Source organism: Lissotriton vulgaris, chromosome 3_1 (genome assembly GCF_964263255.1).
Source record: "Lissotriton vulgaris chromosome 3_1, aLisVul1.2, whole genome shotgun sequence".
Lineage (NCBI taxonomy): Eukaryota > Metazoa > Chordata > Amphibia > Caudata > Salamandridae > Lissotriton > Lissotriton vulgaris.
In genome coordinates this window covers 1,949,726,043-1,949,747,914 of record NC_141689.1, presented here as the reverse complement: position 1 = coordinate 1,949,747,914, position 21,872 = coordinate 1,949,726,043, and the positions used below count along the sequence as shown (strand labels likewise).

General features: G+C 46.3%; 1 protein-coding gene across 1 annotated transcript in view; it reads right to left on the bottom strand.

The window, feature by feature from the left end:
* The window catches only part of GALNTL6 (polypeptide N-acetylgalactosaminyltransferase like 6), a 2,516,565-nt gene that overhangs the window by 264,384 nt on the left and 2,230,309 nt on the right, over positions 1 to 21,872 (bottom strand). Inside the window, exon 9 of the mRNA XM_086962433.1 lies at positions 15,072 to 15,189. Coding sequence (XP_086818559.1) covers positions 15,072 to 15,189 — 118 coding nt within the window. The remainder of the gene's footprint in view (positions 1 to 15,071; positions 15,190 to 21,872) is intronic.

Sequence of the window (21,872 nt, the reverse complement as noted above, 5' to 3'; positions counted from 1 at the left end):
AGACGACGATATCTCACCGAAGACTATCCTACAGCCTATGAATGTTTTCTAAGTTAAGTCTGTACATGCTGTATTTAGCTGGGGTGCTCTTGAGCCCCTCCAGAGATAGATGTATGCCTAATCTCCGAAACTCTACTTCTACATTCTTTCAACGTATGCGCAGGGACCTCGCTCACCTCACATACACCTATACTGAACCAAACACTAGCATTTTCACGCACTACACAACACGCCCCTACACAACACCTGGTAACAACATATGACTGTCGTAGACACTCAAACTACAAACAGGTCATGCTACATATGTTCACTAATACCCCAATCCTTAGGTGCAGACAGACTTTACTTATCCCTGGAGATAGCCCCTGAAAGAGTAACATGCCTTGTTCATCTGTACCTTTGTAGGATCAGGGCTAAGATGCAACTCAATAGAGTAAACCCCCACAGGGAAATAGTAATAATCACCCAGTATGGGACCAGTGTATCTTTTCACCAAACCTAGCAACATCCAAACTGCAGTAGACAGGATGCACAGAAGGGGCTCTATAGGGGAGGACACTGTTTTGCCCCGCGACTTTATAGAAAAGAGGTTCCTGGAGGTAACAAGACCACCATACCAATGCACAAATACGTGACGATCTGACTGAAGCTTCATAGCATGAAGACAATGAGGAGTGTAATAAGTCAATAATACATTTAAGATGGTGTACTTTAATAAGGGAAATGTTGAAAGCTGAATGAAACAACATATTGCTATACTTAAGATCAGCGCATGTAACTTAGGTGTTGAGCCGAATACTGTACTTATGAGCCCTCTCCTGAAACACATCGTGCACCTGGTCATGAGCTGAGAGATATATTAATTTATAGACCAGCCGTATATTTCTCTTGGATGGAGCATTGCTAGTAAGATCCAAACAGGGATTGTTCAAACAACTCAGATCATCTTCCTTAGGCTAAAAAGAAAATGACACATTTGCAAATATCTAAAAAAGACGGTTGATGGGAGAGGAACCTTTTGCTTTAGATTACCAAATGAGGAAAAGACCGTCCCATCGAATAGTTGGCCTAAGGTCAGGAGATCAGCCTTTACCCAAGTCTTTCTGTAACCCTCCTGTTTACAGTCCGGAAAGCTGGTATTATAGCCCAAATATGTGAGCTGTTTGAAAGAGGTAATGCCAAGAAATATTTTCTTGAAGAAACCCCAAAAAGGATGGAAGACTTTTAAAGCCTTAAACCGGGTTCACTTGAAATATATATCTACTATACCCGTGCTGGAGGTGATTGATTCCCCCAATGGGAGGAACTCACTAAACATACAGCTCAAAGGTCAGTGCCCCCTTCCCAGTACTAACCAAAGTCGTGAGAAGAAAGACGCCAGATAACAGAGTCTGAGGACCAGAAATAAACCCCCCTTTTCCTTAGACTGCTGTAAGAAATGAATTTTGCTCCAGGGCTTCCGATATAACCAAATAAACTTCTGCCGTACGGCCCTCATCCTCCTGGACCTCTCTGCAGCATTCAACACCGTCTGCCACCGCACCCTAGTGAAGCGCCTCAGCAACGTCGGAATCCGAGAGAAACCGCTGGAGTGGATCATCTCGTTCCTCACCGGAAGAACCCAGAGAGTCCGCCTCCCTCCGTTCAGATCCACCGAAGTCATCTGCGGCGTACCACAAGGATCTTCACTCAGCCAAACCCTCTTCAACGTCTACATGAGCTCCCTCGCTGCCATCACATGCCAGCACAACCTCAACATCATCTCCTACGCCGACGACACCCAGGTCATCCTCTCCCTCACCAACGACCCCACCACCGCCAGAGCCAACCTACACGAAGGGATGAAAGACGTCGCCGACTGGATGAGAAACAGCCGCCTTAAACTGAACTCAGACAAGACGGAAGTCCTCATCCTGGGATCATCACCCTCCGCCTGGGACGACTCCTGGTGGCCCCCGGCCCTTGGCACCGCTCCCAAACTAACGGACCACGCACGAAACCTGGGCTTCATCCTGGACTCCTCCCTGTCAATGACCAGACAAGTCAAGGCCGTCTCAGCCTCGTGCTTCAACGCCCTGCGCATGCTCCGCAAGATCTTCAGATGGATCCCCACAGAAACCGCATTGGCGTAGTCAAGGTGAGATGTTACAAGCACTGATAACATCTCACCTTGACTACGCCAACGCACTGTATCTTGGTATCACAGCAGGCCTCTGCCATAAACTACAGACTGTCCAAAATGCTGCCGCTCGACTGGTCGAGAGAATCCCAGTTAGACATCACATCTCTCCTCTCCTCCGAAAACTGCATTGGCTACCGATAGCCAAGAGATCTGTATTCAAGGCCATGACTTTGGCTTTTTGTGCTTCTAAGGGCAATGGCTAGGCCCACTTGAAAAGCACTCTGAGGCCGTATGTCAAGGCCAGGACATTATGTTCTAACTCCCTACTTCTCCTGAAAACCCCAAGATTCAAACGCTCTCGCACCGGAGGGAAAACATTCGAGGTTTGCCCCACTCAGTGCTGGAACAAGCTTCCGATTACTCTACGCGCATGTCAAACTGAAGCGGCATTCCGAAAGTCACTAAAGACCCACCTTTTTTCCTCGTAATGTTCTCCTCTTTTCCTACCCTCACTGTTTCCAGTTTTACTAGCGCCTGGATGCCCCATTGGGGCAGCTGTGCGCTTTATAAAACACACAAAATAAATAAAATAAATTAAACCAGGAAGACCATCACCCAGGCACTCGTCACCAGCCGACTGGAATACGGGAACACCCTCTACGCCGGAACCACAGCCAAACTTCAAAAAAGACTCCAACGCATCCAGAACGCCTCCGCACGACTCATCCTCAACATCCCCCGACACAGCCACATCACCGGACACCTGAAAGACCTGCACTGGTCCCCGTCAGCAAGAGAATCAGGTTCATTTCCTCACCCACGCACACAAGGCTCTCCACAACCTGGGCCCCAAGTACCTCAACGACCGCATGACCTTCTACACGCCCACCTACCAGCTACGATCGACCAGCCACGCACTCGCCACCGTGCCACGCACTCGCCACCGTACCACGCATCCGCAGAGCCACCGCCGGAGGAAGATCCTTCTCCTACCTGGCAGCCAAGATTTGGAACTCCCTCCCCACCCACCTTCGGCGAACCCAAGACCATCTCTCCTTCAGGAAACAGCTCAAGACCTGGCTGTTCGAGCAGTAACTTACCCCTCCCCTGCGCCTTGTGACCCTCCCGGGTGAGTAGCGTGCTTTACAAATGCCGTGATTGAATGATTGATTGCCATAATGACTTGACTTTTGTAAAAAGAACAACCGTTAGAAAAAGTGGGAGAGAAAAAAAACATAAAGATGGATAATCATTGTAATAAGAGTACAGTGGGAAGAGCAAGCAATTCCACTGAAGAAAAACCTCCCCTGAGTGTTTAAAGGCTTACCATAGATGATTTCCAAGATCTCATAGTTAACAGTTAGGGTAACCACTAGCTATACTAGAGACTGATCCCACCTCCTGTCCTGGTCAGGAGGAACCACAGTGGATAACATCTTTCTTCTCCTGATTTAACTTATAGACAGCAACTTTCCCAAATGACTGAGCAGCTTCCAATAGAGCACATAGACCACTAATCGGGGAAGTGGTCAAAACAGCAATGTCGTCTGCATAAGTTCAGATTTGTACTTCAAAGTGATAAAGTCTCAGGGGTTGTATCCCTAATGTTCGTTTGAGGGACTAAATAAAAGGTTCGTTACAGAAAGTGAATATCTGAGGGAAAAGAGGACGCCACTGCTTGGTCCAGCAGGATATAGAAATGGGATCTGATTGTTCCCCCAAACTAGATATCTTTGCCTTGAGACCTGAAGTGAGATGAAAACTAGACCCCAACCTACAGTATCCATGAGCCCCTATAGGAAGGGTCAGGAGACCCTATCAAAGGCCTATTCTGCGTCCAACCATATCATACCATTTGATCCACCCCGACCAAGGCTACCTCAAGAGCCGTAATAACAGTTTTGACATGACATGTTGTGTCCGATCCTGGGATAAAACCATGCTGGTTTGGATCCACCAGATCTGCAATAATACCTGACAACCAGTTAGCAAGGACATGTGTGTAGTAGATCTGTGAATCGGAATTGATTAGTGAAATGAAGCAATATGACTCACAAAGTGTAGGATCTTTCCTCTCTTTAGGGAAGATAATGTTTACCTCCCTCCACAACTCAACAAATTGAGAGAATTAAACACGTCCGTCAACACTTGTGTCAGGTACTGCGAGAAAGTAGCATAAAACTCTAATGGTTGATGGTTGGGACCAGATGCGTTCTCTCTGGCCAGAGGGATAATGGCATTATTGACACCCCCGAGGGTAATGGGTAGCTCCAAATTAGATCGCTGGGTACAAGTTGCAATATGTTCAAGATGCTGCTGGTTAAATCGAAATATATCCTCAGTGAGGATAAGTAGTCCTCATTATACAAGTCCTGATGGAACCATACGAAAAGCTTTGCAAATTGCTGTGATATCAGTAACTAAGGACCCATTCTCATGCCTGATCAGCTGAATACTATTTGAGCTAGATCTATATTTTACCCTAAATAATAAAATGTGCCCCCATTTGCTCACTGTTTTCAAAGAAGGTCAAGTGCCAAGCTCTTAAATTGTTAACCACTCTATCCCAGATTTGATTCCTAAGGGGGGCTCTGAGAATCATAGCCTGCTCCCACAGCAGGTATACCTGTGCCCTGTCCTTTAACATGAGACAATAGCCAGGGTCATTTTCTAAAACACTGAGAGCCCATCGGGCCACCATTTCCTCTATCATTTACGCCTTCAGTCGAAAGGAGGCAAATTGGAAGATCTGTCCTCGACATGAGGCCTTAAGAGCATCCTAGACCACCAGGAGTGGAGGTGATCCGATACTGAATTCAGGGAATTTGCTTAAATGTGCATTCATAGAGCTAACATTGCCATCTTCCAATGGAAGCCTATGTTCACATGTCCACCTTTGAGGTACGAATGCCTGCTTAACCCCCTGTATGAAATAGACAATGACAGAGAGTTGTGGCCTGACAGGACCCACATATTGCGTGGAATATTTGATGAAGAAACCGGAGTACTGCTGAGCAAAAATGTATCCAGCCTGGATAAAGTTTTATGAGGCACAGAGTAAAATGTAAACCCCAGATCTCAAGGATGATTAAACTGCCAAAAGTAAACCAGAGCACACGAGGAAAGTAGCTGGTGAATTGCCCCCCAGCGCTCAGAGTCACCAGAAGGCTGGTCAGAGGATACATTCTGGTATAAAGGACTGGAGGGGGGCAGCGTCACCTTAAAATCACAGCAGACGATGTAATGTGGGACCCAGGGATGAAGTTCAGCTTAAATGAAGTCAAAGACATCTGGATCATCCATATTAAGTCCATTTAGCACACAGACAGTAAACCAATGACTATCCTTCTGAATCGTTGCTATCAGTCAGCGCCCTCCCAAATCCGTCTTTTGTTGCAGTACCCGCCATTTCTATACTGAGTTAAAAGTGTGATCCTCCTCTGGGCAGAAAAGTAGCATGAGAGGGATGGCATCTAAGAGTCAAGGTTTTTTAATAGTAAACCCTCTGTCTGAGACAGATGGGTCTCCTGGAAACTGAGAATTTGAGGCTCGAGCTTATTTAGTTATTTCCGTACTAGTGTCTGCTTTTGAAGATGAATGTAAATGTAAATGTTTTATACTTGTAAAGCGCACAGCTGCCCGCACCGCGGACGTCCCGGCGCTGTATACCGCTGGGGAACCCATCCTGGCTTTCCCCGTGAGATGGTCCCTTCTGGGCACCTCCAAGGTGAGACCAGGCATCCCCTGCGTTGAAGGGGCCATTGTTAAGATTAAGCAAGTTATTGCCCAGAGTTGCAGAGTGGAGTCCAAGGTTAGAGTAGGCGCCGAGGCGAGAATTATCAGGCCCGCGGACATTTGTGACCCAAGACCCTGCCGCGTTGGGAATCGAACCCTGGTCCCAGATGCCAATGACTGTGCTGAAACGATCCAGTAAGGTACTGAGCATTGTGTTGGTGCCCCAGAACCAAAAATCACACTAATCCAAAATACTAATCTCATGATGAACTGAGTATGAAGGGGTCTGATTCAGTTTAAAATGTGAAGCTGAAAGGGTGATGATTCAGTGATTTGTTATGTACACATGATTATCCAGCGGACAGGTTCGAGAAGGAAGCTAACAGCCAGATTCATGAAGCCAAATTGCGATCGCAATAGCTGCGAATTAGCAATTGCGATCGCAATTTGAAGAAAAGGAATTCTTGATAGTGAAAACTCTAAAATTGCGAATTCGCTAAAGAAAAAATGCATGTTCGCAAAGTAATTCGCAGAATCCAGGAAGGAGCCCATTAGCGATTCGGAAATTGCGAGAAACCATGGATTCTGCAAATTAATTTGCGAAATCGCTAAATAATCGCTATCGCTATTCAAGTAAAATCGCAAAATGCGAAAAACCCAAGAATCGCTATTAGCGACGCGCAATTTAAGGAGAACCCAAACCAGGTGGTAACCAGTAAGGAAAAAAAAACTTTAACAAACTATCAACAGGTGCAGGCCTGACCAAACACACTTAAGGATACGCAGCTGGAGCATGAGGACTCTCACAAAGCCAGGACTCTACATGGTGGTCAGGCGCCGAAGGCTACAGCGAGGAGCCGGAAACAGACGCAGGATCCAGGAGCGAATATTCCGCCAGCGGATCACCCTTCTGGGCCAAACTGATGAGCAAATGTAATCTAAGTACCGCCTTAATGGGGCAATGATTATCAAGCTGATCCGGGACCTAGACCCCCTGATGGAGCACCCAACAAGGAGGACCAATGGTGTGCCCACCCATGTCCAGGACTTGTGCAGCCTGCACCTACTGGCCTCCGGAAGCTTCTAGGGGATAGTCGCTGATGCAGGGGGGATATCCCCGCCCACCATGTCCCGCTGCCTAAGGAGTTTCCTGGAGGCAATGCTGACCCGGCTACACCACTACATCTCATTCCCGACCACCCAACAGGACTTGAATGACACCAAGCTTCAGTTCTACAACATCGCGCAATTCCCACATGTAATAGGATGCATTGACTGTACCCACTTCCACATCTGCCCACCAGCACAAACGGAATACATGTACCGCAACCGCAAGTCCTACCACTCCATCAATATCCAGATGGTGTGCAACGCCAAGACAATCATCACGGACATAGTGGCACACATGACTCCTTCATATTCCGGCACAGCGGCATGCACACACAACTGGCTAGGGGAGACTTTGGCGAAGGACACCTACTAGGTAAGTACACATGCCCCCAAACAGTACACTATGATCATGTATCTGCGCAGAACAGGCACTCATCCTGTGCTTCTTTCCTTCAGGTGACAGCGCCTACGGTCTCCGTGAGTACCTCCTCACCCCATACCTTAACCCTGCCACATCACAGCAACGGCGTTACAATGCTGCACACATACGCACAAGAAATTGCACTGAGAGGACATTTGGGCTTTTGAAGAGCCGTTTCCGCATACTTCACAAGACTGGTGGGGCCATCAAATACATGCCTGAGGACTGCTGCCGCATCGTGGCTGTGTGTGATATACTCCACAACATTGCTACCAAGCGCAGGATACCAGTGGAGATATCTGGCAGTGAGTCGGAAGGGGACAACCGCCCACTTCCACATGTGCGTCATGCACGCGGGGAAAATCCTGCAGAAGGACACAGGCGCCGCAACCACATCACTATTAACTGTTTCTAGTGCACCCATTCCCCTCACCTAACACTGCACTCATGCATGACAAATGTAATAATGACATGAGTTGGAGTTGAGTGAGACCATGCATTTTTATTGTTGTTAATTCACAATAATGTGGCCTTTGTTTTCCTTGGTGTCACGTGAGAACAGAATTGCTTCGTAACTCCCCATGCAGGGGTAAAGGGCTTGCTTAGGTGTCCAGCATGGCCCTACAGACAGTGTTCAAGGTGTCACTGGTGCCTACGTCCAGACGCACTGAGTCGTCTCTCAGGGTCCTGAGGGACGGTGTTGGCCCGCGATCCTGCTATGGGCCTGCTGCTGCGGTGGCGTTCAGGCACCGGCGGCAAGGACATGCTGCTGTTGGTCGACGCGACCTCGCTGACATCGTCACCTCCCTGTTTCACCATGGGCAGTGGGCTGCATGCTGAGCACTGCTGCTGTCAGCTGTTCAAGTGACCTGGCCACATCCTGGCAACACTGTACCATTTGCCCCTGCATGGCAAGTGATCTGCGTGAAAGTTGCGATGTAGCATTGCCTGCTATGTGGTTGGACCTGGTGTAGGCCGACAGGCGGGCCAGTAGTTGGCTGTGGCGGCGGCGGGTCATGTCCTGCTGGGCTACCAGCAACTGACTATTTTCACGGACAGCTGCGGTCATCTGTCCGACATTGTGGGAAGTCATCTGCAGCTGAAGATGTATCGCTGCCCAGTGACGCGCCTGGGTTTTGTGTACCGCCAGCATGCAGCGTTCAATGGCCAGGCCAGGATCAGGTAGATGGAGTGCCCTGCCCGTGCCTGTTGAGGCTTGACGCTGCTGGCGCCTCAGTCCACTGGTCTGGGATCTTGCTCCGGCTGTGCGCCTTGTCTGCCTTCTAGCCGCTGGTGGTGTGGCCTGTACAACTGCCGTGGGTGTCTGTTGGGGTGGTGGCTGGACACCTGTGGCTGCAGGGGTGGCCCTGTCCACACGGGATGGTGGTGGTGGAATCACTGCAGGTGGCTGGGATGGACCTGGTTGTTGGTCAGATTGGCCCTCACCCTCGGTGTCCTCCGGTAACTCCTCAATATGTAGGGCCTCGCTGTCAGTGCTGGGTTGGTCGGCAGCACCTGTGATGTAAAAGGGTGCGTGATTAATGATATGTATCTTGCACATGAGATATTGCTACATGCATGCAGGCTTGCTTTCCCTGACTGGCTTTTGGAATTACTTTGATTTGACAGGTCTGGCTGTGTTGGGCTATCTGGGGAATTATGATTACACTACAACTACCACAATGCATTGGGGCATTTCAGGTGTGCATGGCCTGCATTACTGGGGATGTCATATTGCTAGCTCAGAAGTAATTTAGTTAGGGGACGGGGTCACAGTTGCATGGCACTTACCTTGTGATTGTTGGCTGGGTCGGGACGAGTCCAGCTGAGTAACACCCACGCAGGCTTCTGGTGTGAGGGTGTCCTCGACAAGGTCCTCCAATGGAGTGTTGGGTGTGGCAATTGGATCCCCTCCACCGGTGGCAACTCTCTCCCCAAGCCTCTCCGCAATGTGCTCCTTTGCACGACCTCTCAGGTCGTACCAACGCTTCTGCAAGTCGTCGATTGACCGCTGGGTCACCCCGACTGCATTTACTTTTGCGTGGATGCGCAGCCAGATCCGGCGCTTGTCTGCCTCTGGCACCCTCCGGGAGTTCTTGCCGAAGAGGCGTCCATGGTCCTTACAGACCCCCTCAATGAGGTACTCAAGTTCTTGTTCAGAGAACTTAATTTTTCTCTTCCTTCCTTGGCCGCTGCTCCCTGCTGCTTCCTGGGACATGTTGGTGGTATGTGTCCTGCTGGGGTGCTGCAAAATCACTGTTGTGGAGCTCTTCACAATGCTGCTTCCACTGTCTGGCTCAGTGATCTGTTTGTGGGAGGGAAAAGCCTACTTCCTGGTTGTGATGTCTTTAATGGGCTCGAAATGCAAGTTCTCGTTTTTGCGATCTCGCAGTTAGCGAGATCGCAAATTGCGATTTCGCTAACTGCGAGATCGCAGTTTCAACATGGAAAACGGGTGATTCTGCGAAATTTAAGCGATTATGGCAAAATCGCAATCGGAAATTGCGGCCGATTGCGATTCGCATTTTTCAATCGCATTTCTTCATGAATGCCATTCTGCGATTTTCAAATTGCAAATCGCTATTTTTTGCTATTAGAAATTCGCAGAATGGCACTTTGATGAATCTATGTGTAAGTGACTTAGCTTTTAAAGGCATTTTCTTGTTTTATTACCAGTCCTTATGTTTTTGATAAATTATTAATGTAGTTGGTAGGCAAATTTATGTATGTTGGAACTGGGATTTCTGGTTGGCTAGTCAGGGCAAGGGAGTTACACGCTGAATATAACCCATTCTCACCCCCTTGGTAGCTTGGTAGAGCAGTCAGGCTTATCCCAGAAGCAATGTGTAACGCGTTTGCACAACACACTCACACAGAAGCGTCACACTAGGCACACCACAAAAGAAATTCCAGACAAGGTTGTAGCAAAAATAGCCTTTGTAATACTCATACAACACATTAGAACATAATCACATATATACACTGTGCCACCTGGCACTTAGTATGACTTTACAGGGATTATATACATGACAGGGCCAATCAGGCCACTGTCCTAACCATCTGAAATCACGATTCACTGTTAGCGAAAGCAACCCGTATATACTGGTACAGGTACACTTAGCAAAACGTGTTAGGCATTAGTATTAGCAATGGTTTGCCACCGTAGCCACTTTCAGAGGGCACACCGTAGCACAAAAGAAACATTACATATCATCAGCAATGCACCATAGTAAACACTTATCTGAGTGCACCCATCAATATAATCACAATAGTGACGTGCAGGGTATAAACCTTAGCAATGTAACCTCCAAAGCCTAATCACATCAGGCCATAGCATAATTTATTTGCCTTGCAGTATATACCACAATGTAGTCCCACAGCGTACTCCAATTCTGCAGCCCCAGCGCTTCAGAGCTTACTGTGGGGGGCTGTGTGGTAACCGCAGGACTGGTACCTCCGTTGAGGTTCCACCCCAGTCCTGTCAACAAGAATGTCACCAGAGCCCTGCACATTCAATACAGGAGTGGGTTGCACACACATACCTGGGCTCTGCCGAGCAAAGGTAGCCAACTACCAAGAGGTCTCTGCAAGCCCTTCGGCGCTGCAGTCCGCCCAGGAACCTCCTGGGCCTCGCAGACAGTGGGGGGAGGAGCCTGGGGGCAGCCAAGCTCCCAAGTGGGTGAGCAGGGGTTATCTTCAGTGTGTAACTCCCATGCACTGACTAGAGTGGGGGTCTCTGCCTGGCTTAGGTGCATTCCCTAACCAACCAGCAATCCCATTTCTGAGATTGGTTGTCAGCGGTGAGGATAGGACTTGCTCTTGCGCAGTACCACAGTGATGAATGCTTGCACTACAAACTCTGCATTTAGAAAAAATCACGTGGTTGGGATTTTTATTCTCCGGATTTAATCACAAAAGTCTTTTTTATTGTGCACTCCTGCTTCAGCTCAGATGCCTAGGTTTCTTGTCTTTCACCTGTGTGTTTAGTGCCTTGCCAAAATGGAATCTGCCTTTAATATACATGGTCTGTTTAAAAACAGTATGGAGGAGTTGGAGGGATTCTGCAGGAAGAAGAAGATGGCAGTGAGTTGGACACCAACTCCGCTAAACGTTTAGAAACTCCTGCTCATGGAACAAAAGGACAGGTGGGATAAAGACTAGCATTGGGCCTGTTCTCTGCTCAATAGTTTCCTGAAAAGGCATCAACAGAGATCCAGGAGGGTGGTGGTTCTGGGGGTGGCTCTGAGAGTGAGGGTTCCCAGTCCATATCCCTGGAGGACGGTGGCCCTGAGGAGCCTGAAGAGCCTGAAGAGGAGGGAGCAAATGACAGGGCAGGGACACCAGAAGATAGTGAGGACCCCGTGGAGAGAGAGTCCCTTGCTGAGTCCGGTGCCAGGGGCAGTGGCCCACCTCTTTCCCTGTCCTCAGAGGAGTGGGTGGATAATCTGGCTTTGGAAAGATTCAGACTAGAGCATGCCAATGAGAAAGCACGGCTAGGTGTGGAGAAGAAGAAGGCCTTGTTGGCTCAGGGGTTAATTCTCAAGGAGCTGGTCCTTAAGAGAAAAAGGCTGAGTTTGAGAGAGCCTTTGTTCAGGAGAGGATGGCAGAGAGGTCCTTCGCCAGTGAAAAGCTAGATCTTGAGGATATGTCCCCTGAGTGTAGTTTTAGTGATCTGGATTCACCAGTGAGGGTGGGTTCCAGTGGTGGCAGCGATAGAGAGTCCAGTGTAGCAAGTCCAACTCCCAGATCCCTGAGCATGGTACCTAGTTCCCAGGAAGAGGGTGTCACACCTGAAGGGTATAGGTTGTAGTTTAGTGGCAGTAGGGAATTGTCTTACCAGTCTAGGTTGGAGTTTGTGGATGAATGTTGTGATGCACTGGAAGGGCAAACAGTTTTGAAGGGCTATATAAGACAGCAAAGCTCTCACACACAACAAACAAGGTATATCAATAGTAACTAAGCAATAAATTACATTGTATGTATATAGCCAAATAACATGACAGTTGCAATTTCGTTCAGTTTCTTGGAAGATGGATATAAGTTAATTGATTCCACAACCAGCCGACACGTGTTTCGTAGCGTGGGAACAACTCACTACGACTCTTCAGGGCGTGAAGGATTGTTAATCCTATCCGTCACAGCTGTGCACTTATGTTGAGGGCAAAGAGAAGAGCAAATACTAGAAACGTGTAAGGAGGTTCCAAGTGTGGTGGCAACTTCCGTCAACCGGAATGATAATTGTAGAAGGTTTATTTATATCTTCAACGTGGTGGTATTCTTAAGAATATAACGATGATAAGCACATGGAATCAGAGTGCTGTACGGGCCGTGCTTAATAAGTGTGCAGATTAAGCCCAAAACCGGGAGGGGATCCACAGTCCGGTTCCAATTCACCTGGGTGCAACTTGAATACGGAAGTATCAACAGCGTGGCATCCCTCCTCCTTTGGTTCCCGGTCGCCGTTTTCCAACAACAGAAAACGGCGACGGGAACCAAAGGAGGAGGGATGCCACGCTGTTGATACTTCCGGATTCAAGACTAGGAAAGACATGGCTTGGTAGTTCGGGCTGGACTGTTCCCATGAGGCACAGGGTCAAGGCTGATTTGCATATAGCCAGTGTCTGACCTAGGGTGGTGTGGAGTGAAAAAAAACGATGGATTTAGGCTCAGATCTTTGTACTGGGGTGAATGTACGACATTGTTATGCATTCTGTCCATCAACTGTGTTTTTTGCAATTTTCACTCCGAGTGTGCTGGGTATGCTCAGACGTGAGTCCCAGGCTCTCCACATCACTGGAGTCAAGCTATCCAGGCTGAAGAAGGCTGATAGCCAGAAACCGGTCCTTGGATGCTTGATTCCGGTCTAGGAAAGACATGGCTTGGTAGTTCGGGCTGGACTGTTCCCATGAGGCACAGGGTCAAGGCTGATTTGCATATAGCCAGTGTCTGACCTAGGGTGGTGTGGAGTGCAAAATAACGATGGATTTAGGCCCAGATATTTGTACTGGGGTGAATGTAAGACATTGTTCTGCGTTCTGTCTATCAACTGTGTTTTTTGCAATTTTCACTCCGAGTGGGCTGGGTATGCTCAGACGTGAGTCCCAGGCTCTCCACATCACTGGAGTCAAGCTATCCAGGCTGAAGAAGGCTGATAGCCAGAAACCAGTCCTTGGATGCTTGATTCTGGTCTAGGAAAGACATGGCTTGGTAGTTCGGTCTGGACTGTTCCCATGAGGCACAGGGTTAAGGCTGATTTGCATATAGCCAGTGTCTGACCTAGGGTAGTGTGGAGTGCAAAAAAACGATGGATTTAGGCCCAGATCTTTGTACTGGGGTGAATGTAAGACATTGTTCTGCATTCTGTCCTTCAACTGTGTTTTTTGCAATTTTCACTCCGAGTGGGCTGGGTATGCTCAGACGTGAGTCCCAGGCTCTCCACATCACTGGAGTAAAGCTATCCAGGCTGAAGAAGGCTGATAGCCAGAAACCGGTCCTTGGATGCTTGATTCCAGTCTAGGAAAGACATGGCTTGGTAGTTCGGGCTGGACTGTTCCCATGAGGCACAGGGTCAAGGCTGATTTGCATATAGCCATTGTCTGACCTAGGGTGGTGTGGAGTGCAAAAAAACGATGGGTTTAGGCCCAGATCTTTGTACTGGGGTGAATGTAAGACATTGTTCTGCATTCTGTCCATCAACTGTGTTTTTTGCAATCTTCACTTCTAAAAGTGGCATTTCTAAAATAGTGATAATAAATCTGCGAGCACCATTACACAGCATTTATTACTCGTATTCCAAACATACCAAACTTGATCACGCTACTACTCTCATGTCAGGAATTACCACTGAAACACATATCACAAAATCCCCAATGCATTCCTATGAGAGGGCAGCCTCACAGTAGTGAAAAATCAAAATGGCTCCTTGTCACTACCAGGACATGCCACACAGTTAAGGCACATGTCCTACCCTTTACCTACATTGCACCCTGCCCATAGGGCGAGCTAGGACCTACCTTAGAGGTGACTGACATGGAGTAAAAGGAGAGTCACAGACGTGGCAACCACTTTACGAGCCCCGTCACAGCGGCAGTAAACTGTGCGCAGGCCCTGCAATGACATAGGCCTGAGGCAGGTTTGCAAGGCTACTTTGGTGTGTGGCACAGGCAGCGCTGCAAGCCCACCAGTAGTATTTGGTTTACTGGCCTGGGTATATGAGATACCACTTTACAGGGGACTGATAGGTAAATTAAATACGCCAAACAGTTGTAGATCAATCTTACCGCGTTTACCATAGAGACCAAATTCCCTTTACCACTGGACAGCAGTGATAAAGTGCCCAGAGTCCTAAAACCACCAACACCAGGTCAGAAAATGTACCAGGTGGAAGGCAAAACGTTCAGGGTTCACCAAGTCTAACACAGTACTATTATGAAGAATCTGGATTTTGCCAGTTTCATTTAAGTAACATGGGATGTGAAAAACATGAATATATTCTGCAGCAAAAAAGGCCCTAAACATAGTCTTCTTTCTCATTGTCTTCAGAGACACAGAGAGATGCACCAATGTCTGTATTTACTTCTATACTAGATCCACTCTCAATGTTTTGAATTGAGCTGTGCCATAATTGAAAGAAAAACAAAATGTATAACTTAGCTATACAATCAATGTATATCAACTGCTTACCTTGAATGAGATTTCATACTGCTCACCACCCCAGATTTCTAAACCTGTGTCATAGCCACCCAGCTCCCAAAACCACTTTCGGTTCACAGCAAACAGACCTCCAGCCATCACAGGGGACCTAAAAAAGATTGCAAACAAACCGAATTAATAAATTACAAAATAAGACCGTTGGAAGACAGACAATCTGCGACAAAGATATGAGCACAGTCCTTGGTATTTGAGCGTCAATTGTACAATAAGACTGATCACAAAGTGCAAATAGACTTGCAACATATGTACTAAAAGGCATTTGCATTCCTAAATGTTTTGCCTTTTAAAAGCAACCTGTGTTCGTTAAATCAACAAGTGCTCCTTTAAAAAATAAATAAAGTTTCTTGTTGGGAGCTACTGCCTACTTGCTTCCCCCCTCAGCACCCCCAGCAGCTACTGATTCAACACGCAGAGGGGAAGGGGTCTGCTTGTTTGCGAATTATCTGGCCCATAGTTTAGTGTATCTAGGACCAGGGCCATAAGTATTAAACGATTTACATTCAATAACTGGGCAAATTGGTAATTTTGCCTATTTGCGAATGAAAAATAGCTTTCACAATGTATGAAAAGATTTGTGGTTGCAATTTTAGGTAATCGCAATTTTTTGTAATTACCTACATTTGCAAATTCAACTAGGGAATCGCAATTTGCAATTATGTAAGCACCTGTAACAATCATTTTCTAAATGTAAACTGTACATTTAGGAAATGCGAATACCATCGACTCTAAGTGCAATGTTTTAAAAATTGCATTTTTCAAAGGGCTTTACATGTGCACATTATTTTTTGGGGTGCTTTAGCGGGCCCTTAGGCGCCCGGGCACCCTTGGTATTGCATAACTTAATTTGTGATTACCAATGAATAACAGAAATCGCAAGTTAGCTAATGCACAACAATGCGCATCTATGGGCTAAAGGCCCATAGGAATGAATGGGGCAGTATTACCTAACAGTGATTTTCAAATTGCGATTGTGAATCTTTAGGATTCGCTATTAGGGATTTGCCATTTTCTCGCATGCCATTTTGCATTCGTTAAAAAGCAATTACCTAAAATTTGCTATTTTAGTAATGCAAAATGGATTTTTGATACATGTGGCCCATATTTCTGTAAATCTAGTGTTACAGACTGAGCTGCTAAGTTAAAATTATTGTCTAATAGATACATAGAAAAGATAGATTAAATACTGTGGCACAGAAGTTGCTGGGCCAAGTGATGTCTTTTAATGTTTTATAACTTTTTTTGCTGTTTCAGCATAACTTGCTTTTATATTTCAGTTTTAAAATTGCGATTTAAAAGTAAGTAAAGGGTAGAGCGTGAAAAGCACAGAATGTATGGTAAGGCGATGTGTTATAGCAGCTTTACGTTTCACCATATGGAGAGGCACGCTTCTGGAATGCTCATTAACACGAGGGCACAAACCTCTTCAATGTTTTAGTGAAACACGTACCATCTCAGGAGATCAGAGCTGCGTCATCCGTTGGCTGCAGACCATCTGTGTTTTCTCACAGGCCCTGACGAGACCATGTTTCTGCTAAGCACACGGGATTTCACTAACGCCTCATTAACCGAAGCACGCCTGCCCATTAACCTTTATCTGCTGTTATGTCAAGAGTGACCGAAGGAAGGTCCTCTTAATGGCTTCTTAAGCATTTCGTCATGGATGATATAGAAATATTAATAGTATGCTTCCTTGAAACCGTTTCTCACAATGGTACAGACATGCAATATGTACTGCTTTACCAACTATTCCTGGATCTCACTTTTTCCAAAACACCCTGGATAAGATTTACTAAGATTTTCACTCGGGGTCTATGTTGGGATGTAAATGTAAATGTTTTTGTACTTGTATAGCACACAGCTACCCGCTGTGGGTTTCCCGGCGCTTGTACGAATACCGCAAGGGAACCCTTCCTGGCTTTCCCTGTGAAGTGTCCACTCCTGGGCACCCCCATGGTGCAGACCAGGCATCCCTCACGTTGTGGGGGCCGTTGTGGAGACTAAGCAAGCTATTGCCCAGAGTTGCAGCGTGGGACCCATGATCAGAATAGGCACTGAGGCGAGAATATCCGGTCAGGGGAATTAATGAGCCCGAGACCTGCCGAGGCGGGAATCAAACCCTGGTCACTGGCCAGAGCTCTGCATCGAGGTCTGCCTGCTCTAACCATTGAGCCACACTTCTCCATGACTTAAAACCCACGCAAATCCCGATTTACGTGGCTATGTAATAAATAAATAAATAAATAACCAATGCATCACATAGCGCCACTATGCCATGCATCCGATAGGTTTGACATGGATGGTTTATGGAAGATCACGTGCATCCACTCGTTTTTGTTTTTTACATAAAACCACATTCAGAAAGACTTGTAAAGATGGGTTTGCTCCAAAAAGGTGCACCTACCTGACACTATTGTAACTAGGAGAAATATCTTTATTTCTCCTCTTTTTTTCCTCTTTGCATGTGTGCTGCAGAACGAAGCACACATAAACAGATGTAACAGCCTCACAGGATAGATATTGGGCAGGAAGGTTTCGCTCCAATTTTTTAAAATATGGTGTTGTTCTGCTTTCTTCCTTTCACACAGCGCAACTTCACTTGCTGTGATGTGCAGCATGAAATGTTAGTAAACATACCCCTTATATTCAGGGCCGGACTGGCTACCGGGCGTTTTGGTGTGCTTCCAAGCTGGGGGCTGATTTCGTTGATGGGGACCTGTGTGTGCTTAAAGCCATTTGTTTTGCTTTGTTCTTTTAGAAACACACGCAGGTCCCCATCAACAAAATCAGCCCCCCACCGCAGTGAAATCAGCCCCAGCTTAGCAGGACACTAAAACGCCCGGTAGCCAGTCTGGCCCTGCTTTTATTAACCCTTTGATGTGACGCGAATTCCGCTGTGATGCAGGCAAAATAATCAGTGGGCGGGGCTCGGACAGCCCCAGCCATGCTCCGCATACGCCCAATGTGACGTTGGACGGCCGGGGGCCGTACTACGCATGGAACGGGTTAACCTAAGTGTTTCCTAGTCACTTATGTCACCTATGCATGCATGGAGAGTCTTAAACTATTCTACTGCATTGGCTATTCTCCATTGTCTCTTATATCCTGTTTTACTGTCATTCATAAAATGTTGCAGACTCCTGATTGGCTACTACAAGGAAATGCCTTTTTCTGCATGATCACCCCTTAAGTTTTGGACCAATGCTGCTGTGTTTTCACTCTGACAGTGCACTGAGGCATGCTAATCAGACTTCAGTGACAGTATTGTTGAATTGGCTACCACCAGATTGACATAAGCTGACTTACGTATAAGTCCCCTGGTACCCAGGTCATGTAAGACAGAGTGTCACCCAGAACTGCAGCACTTGTGATGCCAACCTAGCCAGCCACTGCAGCCTGGGGGAGCAGTTTTAAACTGCTAGTTCGACTTTTCAATTTGAAGCAATGGCAAAGGTCCCACTTCCCTTAAAAATATAGGCAAGTCTCCCCTAAGGAGGGCCTAAGGAGCCCTGAGTCAAGGAGTTAAATAATTTTTTGAAGTTGGACTCTTGCTTTTTCTCTGTCCTCATAGCAACCTTTCCCAATTGTCTTATTGCTGTGCAAATGTTATTAGTCGCCCCATTGGCTAACACAGAGTTGTTTATCCCTCAGCCTGGCTAACTTATGAAATGGAGTCTTTAAGGTATCACATTAATCATGGCAACAAACCCAACTTGATACCCAATCCGAATTAAATGTCACTTAGAGAGAAACAACTGTTTTAAATCGGGTTGTAGGTTAACTGGGGAAGTAGCCCTACTCAAGCAGCAACCACAATCCTAGTCAGGGTCTGAAGTAGGCAAACCCTAAATTAACCTGTGCTCACCCTCCGGTAGCTTGGCACAGAGCAGTAAGGCTTAACTTAGAGGTAATATGTTAGGTATTTTTGCAGCACTTTTAACAGTAAAACAATGACAATGCACACAGAAAGATTCCACACCAGGTTAGAAAAATAGAACTGTGGGACACTGGCTCTCTATATAGTGCAATAAAATGAAGTACACTTTGCAGAGAGTCCAGTAAATCCTCAATAAGTGTGCCGGGGTAAAGGCAGATGATTCTGATATTCTTTTTTTGTTGTGGTAGTGAGGGCAAGCAGTTAGGCTTATTAAAGGATAATGCTTAACATTTTTTTGTCACACAGAGAAGCAATAAATGAAACACACACTCAAGAAAGACCAATTAGGAAAAATAGAATCATATCTTTACATTTATTTTTAGAAACCAAAAACTTTGTTCAACAGTTTATAAATGCTTGTGTGTTGATTGTTTAACCAAATGCAGTTTAAGACATAAATGCTTACAGGTTTCAAGCAGTAGTGACGATGCTCCTGTTCTGGCCCTGCAACAGGAGCGATGCACCGGTTATGATCCATACAACAGGAGCAATGCTCCGGGTACGATCCAAGCAAAAGAGTTGATGCACCAATTCCGATCCAAGCAATGACCCTGATGCACTGGTTTGATAGAGGATGCGTGGATTTTGCTAAATCAAGCACGTTTGACCTCACTTCCAAGGGGAGAGGACTGGGGTGGCACCACTTGGTAAAACAGACTCACAGATGGCAGAGTCCAGGTGCAGAAGCAGGTAAAGTGGAACTATTTTATGTCCCTGAGACTTTAGATCAGAAGGCCAACCAGCTAGTCCTTGGAATCACTCTGGGTTCCAATGATGCAGATCACATCCTTCTTACCGAAGCAAGGGAACAGCAGGCAGCAGACCACCAGAACCAGGCAGGAGTCTAGTAAAAGCAGCAGTCCAACAGAGTGGCAGTCCTTCAGCAGCACAGCAGTCCTTCTTTCTGACAGTCTTCACAGGTTCAGAACTGTACTCAAGTCATGTTGCCATTTGTCCAGTACGTATACCCAGCTGTGCCTTGGAAGTAGGGAAGACTTCAAAGACATGTCTTTAAAGTGCAAATAGGTTCCCTCTTCCTGCCCTGGCTCCTTACTCACCACAGGGGAGTATGCAGACCGTTGTGCAGAGAAAGAACACATCCTATTCGGGTGTAAGTAAAGCTGGGTCTAGCTCCTGGCTCCCATCTGTCACAATTCGGTCCCTGTGCTCTCGTACCCACCACCAGGGGGCCACATAGTTACCAGGGGGCCACATAGTGAGACTTTCCAGTATTCTAATATGCTTCCAGACACTCCCCTGTATGCATATCCTAACTTCCAGCCATTTGGACACTTATTGGGAACTGACATATATTCCCAAGCCATGCTGGGTTTTGTGAACGCCATCCTGCTTATACTTTAAGCCAGCCTACTCATGCCTTAACCTCAATTACCCAGAATTCCCTGCTCACTGCTTTGTCTCCACCCCTGCAGGCCAAGGATGGATGGAGTAATTCAGCTCATCTGTGGCTGGCTGCTGCTAAACTGCTCACACCTGATGCATATGGCGCCGAGACGCCCACGGGTATTCGCCGCGTTCTACAAATGTCAATAAATAAATAAATACATTATTGTGAGCTCTTTTAAGCCCCAGCTACCTTCAGGCTAAGGTTGGACATTGAAGCTGTATATCAGTGAGACCAATCCTTGTTCCAGTGTTTCCTGAGCTTTTGTTATTTTTGTTTCCAGTGTTTCCTAAGCTATAGTCATGCCTTGTTTCCTGACCTGCTGCTATTTTCCTTGTTCCTGAATTAGCACTGCCTGCATAAAAGTACAGTTTCGCACAATGTACTTTTATTGTAGTAAGCGTGAGGAATTTAAAACAGCTACACTCACTACTACTCTCTAAACTGTAGCACATTCTGATGATCGAGACTTGTTTTCTTTTTTAATACCTACAGTGCGCAGTTATATATCAGGAATAACGAGCGCCACACTTCATAAGCAGCAATACCATACGTGGACTAATAACTACCGGGTTAAATACATCAGCACCTGGATAACATATGACGGTGCCCACAAGATAATAAACCGCACTCGTCGTTAAACAGGACATTAGGTAAAAAATAAGTTGTTGTAACCATAGTCTTATACAAATACCTTTAAGAGATCTAAGTAGAGTAATAAAAATAAAGTTAATCCATCCATTTATGTTTAGTACTCTGAGCCGACGATTGACTTCTATCAGAAGAACTCAAGCAGTCGCAGCTATCCATACAGAGGGCAATCCTTCCCCTGCATGTTCCAGGTATCGTTGGAAACGATTTCGATTACTCAGATAATTGGTAAGGAGTAAAGAAAGGTATTCTACAAAATAGCTTAATTATTAGAATATCCAACATGACTGTTTGATCATTATAAAAAGAAGAAAATACTGAGTTCTATGAACAGTGCAACACTATATACAACTATTGCGTTGTTGCTAGAACTGATTATATATGTCCACGGTAGTTTACCATGGTCACATATAAAGCTCAGATTGACCATTGTTTACAGACCTAATAGGCAATTCCAGATTTCGTGTTCAGTACAAGTACCTATCAACAACTTGCATTAGAAACTCTGGAAAATATTCCTTTATTAGCACCCTTTATTACTAACTTTCCTGCTATCTCTGCCCCCAAGCCCTCAGCTAATTAAGGATGGTGGGTCCATTAATTCCTTTGGGGCCCTTAGGTTCCACTACTACAACACTGCTCAATAGTAATTATCTTGTAGTCTGTACCTTGTGTAGCCTTATATTATAAGCTACCCGAGTAGGGAGTTATGTCGGTATGTGAAGCCTTATTTTGTGGATATTTGACATGTAACTAGTATTGTGTTTATAATAAGTGATTG